This window comes from Pseudophryne corroboree, chromosome 4 (assembly GCF_028390025.1).
Source record: "Pseudophryne corroboree isolate aPseCor3 chromosome 4, aPseCor3.hap2, whole genome shotgun sequence".
NCBI classification, from domain to species: domain Eukaryota; kingdom Metazoa; phylum Chordata; class Amphibia; order Anura; family Myobatrachidae; genus Pseudophryne; species Pseudophryne corroboree.
The window spans coordinates 601,473,466-601,475,821 of record NC_086447.1 but is presented as its reverse complement, the minus strand read 5'-3'; the positions used below and the strand labels follow the sequence as shown (position 1 = coordinate 601,475,821).

General features: G+C 35.6%; 1 protein-coding gene across 1 annotated transcript; it reads right to left on the bottom strand.

Annotated features, from left to right (window-relative positions):
• Positions 1–209: 209 nt before the first annotated feature.
• On the bottom strand, positions 210–1,331 carry LOC134910971 (paraneoplastic antigen Ma3 homolog). The gene has a single exon (XM_063919363.1). It carries the CDS (start codon positions 1,329–1,331, stop codon positions 210–212), a length of 1,122 nt encoding a protein of 373 aa, XP_063775433.1.
• Positions 1,332–2,356: the final 1,025 nt, after the last annotated feature.

Here is a 2,356-nt window from a genome sequence, read left to right as displayed (position 1 = left end):
CCATATTGCTAGTCCATCAAATGTTAAAATGGGAAGGTGGGATAAATGTTGCTGGTACCAACTTTCAAAGATAATAGATACTTGGGATCCACTATCCAGTAATACATTGCAGGGTTGTCCATCAATAATTGCTTGTACCATGGGAGCCTTTCCTATAATCCCATCTGGAATTACATTAGACCACTGGGTACTCCCCATTGCACACACTTTTATAAGTTGGGCGTCGATGCGGGGTTCATCGGCGTCCCGTTGGAGTTTTCCGTTGGTGTTGAAGATCTTTCTACCCTGGAAGTGTTCCTTCGTATATTTCCTCCTTGTATACATTCGAAAGCTCTATGACCAAACTGTCCACAATTATAACAGGTGAAATTGTTGTAACTACTCCTATTATCATTTCTCCTATTAATCCCCCTTCCTCTTCCCAGGGGAGTTATAGCAGATGAGGCAGATAGATTGGTTTGTAGAGTAATCAATTGATCTAGTTTCTTATTTTGTTCTTCCATTAATTTAAATAGCTTTTCAGATGATAAATTATTCTCAGCTGTCGGCAATACTACTTTGACACGTTTCAAACTCTTTTCTCTATTTTCAACCTGTACTTCCTCCAATTTCACTTCCTTAATCAATTCTCCTAACGTGAAAGGAGGACTCTTGGCCAGACTACATCGCAATCTCTGTGCTACCGGATTGCTGGTAAGAGCTCCACGCAGAAGATGTTTCATTCTCCATTCATCTATGTCCTTAGCTTCTATTCCCCCTTTGTCCAAGAGCTTATACAGGATTTTATCTATTCTATAGATATATTTAGTAAGAGATTCATTTGGTTCTTGATAGGTATGATTTAGTCTTGCCAGAATATCACCAACATCCTCTAATGTTCTGAATGAATAATCTAAGGCCTCAAAGTAATCTTTTAGGGTGGAGTTTGGATTACTTCTTCTTGTGGCATGGATAATGCCCATAGCTGGACCCCTCAAACTCTCAACAATCCTTTGTTTTTTTATGTGTTCGGGGCATCGCCATTCTTCTGACTGTTGAGTAGCTGTTTCTTTCCAGGTATCATAATTTTCCTCCCCCGCTGGCACTGGCATAACTCCAGAAAATATTCTTAACCTTCTATATCCTCCCTCGTAGTGCCATCGTTCAAAATGACTAAATACTTTGTCCATTACCGCATCTACATTCTGTTCAGTACCATCTTCCCCTCTAGGAATGTCTGTTGCTGGCTCCCCAGTTATAGAATAACTACCCCCTATATTCCCTCCGTCCTCTGCATTTGTTCTACTATCGCATTCTACCGGGGCTTCTTCACTTAGGTCTTGAGGAATCATAGGTCAAATAATTTGTAATCTTCTACCTGGTACATTCTCTAGCATAATGTTGGCAGGGATTAAGGATGGATCCAGTTCATTACTGTTAGTTAATAATACAGCACATATCACTCCCAAATTACCTCTCCATTTATCACATATGTGTGGGTCCTTAATCCCATACCATTTCTTCACTTCTTTAAGTATCTCCTCATCAGATATATCTACAAAATTTCCTCCAATACCCACACTACATTTAATATCCACCCTCTTCCTTTTACCCCAATTATATATATCCTCTCCATTTATGCACTCCATATTCGATCTCAGCTGCAGTGCCTCCATTATGTAACCCTCAGTGGTGGGAGATTTTATCTTGAGTTACTTACAATTCAACTTCTAAATAGTGCCTCCACCCAAATTTATGTTGGATATTGTTATATTTTTAATGGGTACATTTGGGAAAAACCCTTTAACTCTATGTGTTTATTTTATATTTTACAGTTAATTATGTACCCAATATTCCTCAGATCTTCCTCATCTCTCTACACCCCAGGTAAGTAATCAAAACTCACTATAGGTTTAATTTTATATACAAATATATATTTAGTAGCTGTTACTTAAATATAACAAACATATTATACTTTTACTTTCATATTTTATAAATAAAACTAAATTGAAGATATACTAATACAATATACTGTCTAATACACAAGACAATTCTAAAATGAGCTCCACTATGTTATCTTTCCAAGCAATATTATTTCATTTTGGTTATATTACATTTTCTTTTACATAACATTTCATATCAAACTTTTTAGGTATAACATTCTATAATATTAAATACATATATCAGTTCCTGGAGATTATATATATATGCATATATATCTATATGTATGTATAGATTCCTTCTTGGATTATACCAGTAGTCCCTATGCTTTCTGAATATATATATATATATATATATATATATATATATATATATTCGACTATGCTGTAACTTTTCCTCCAATTGAAGTTAATGGACTTGTTATTTACTGCAAATG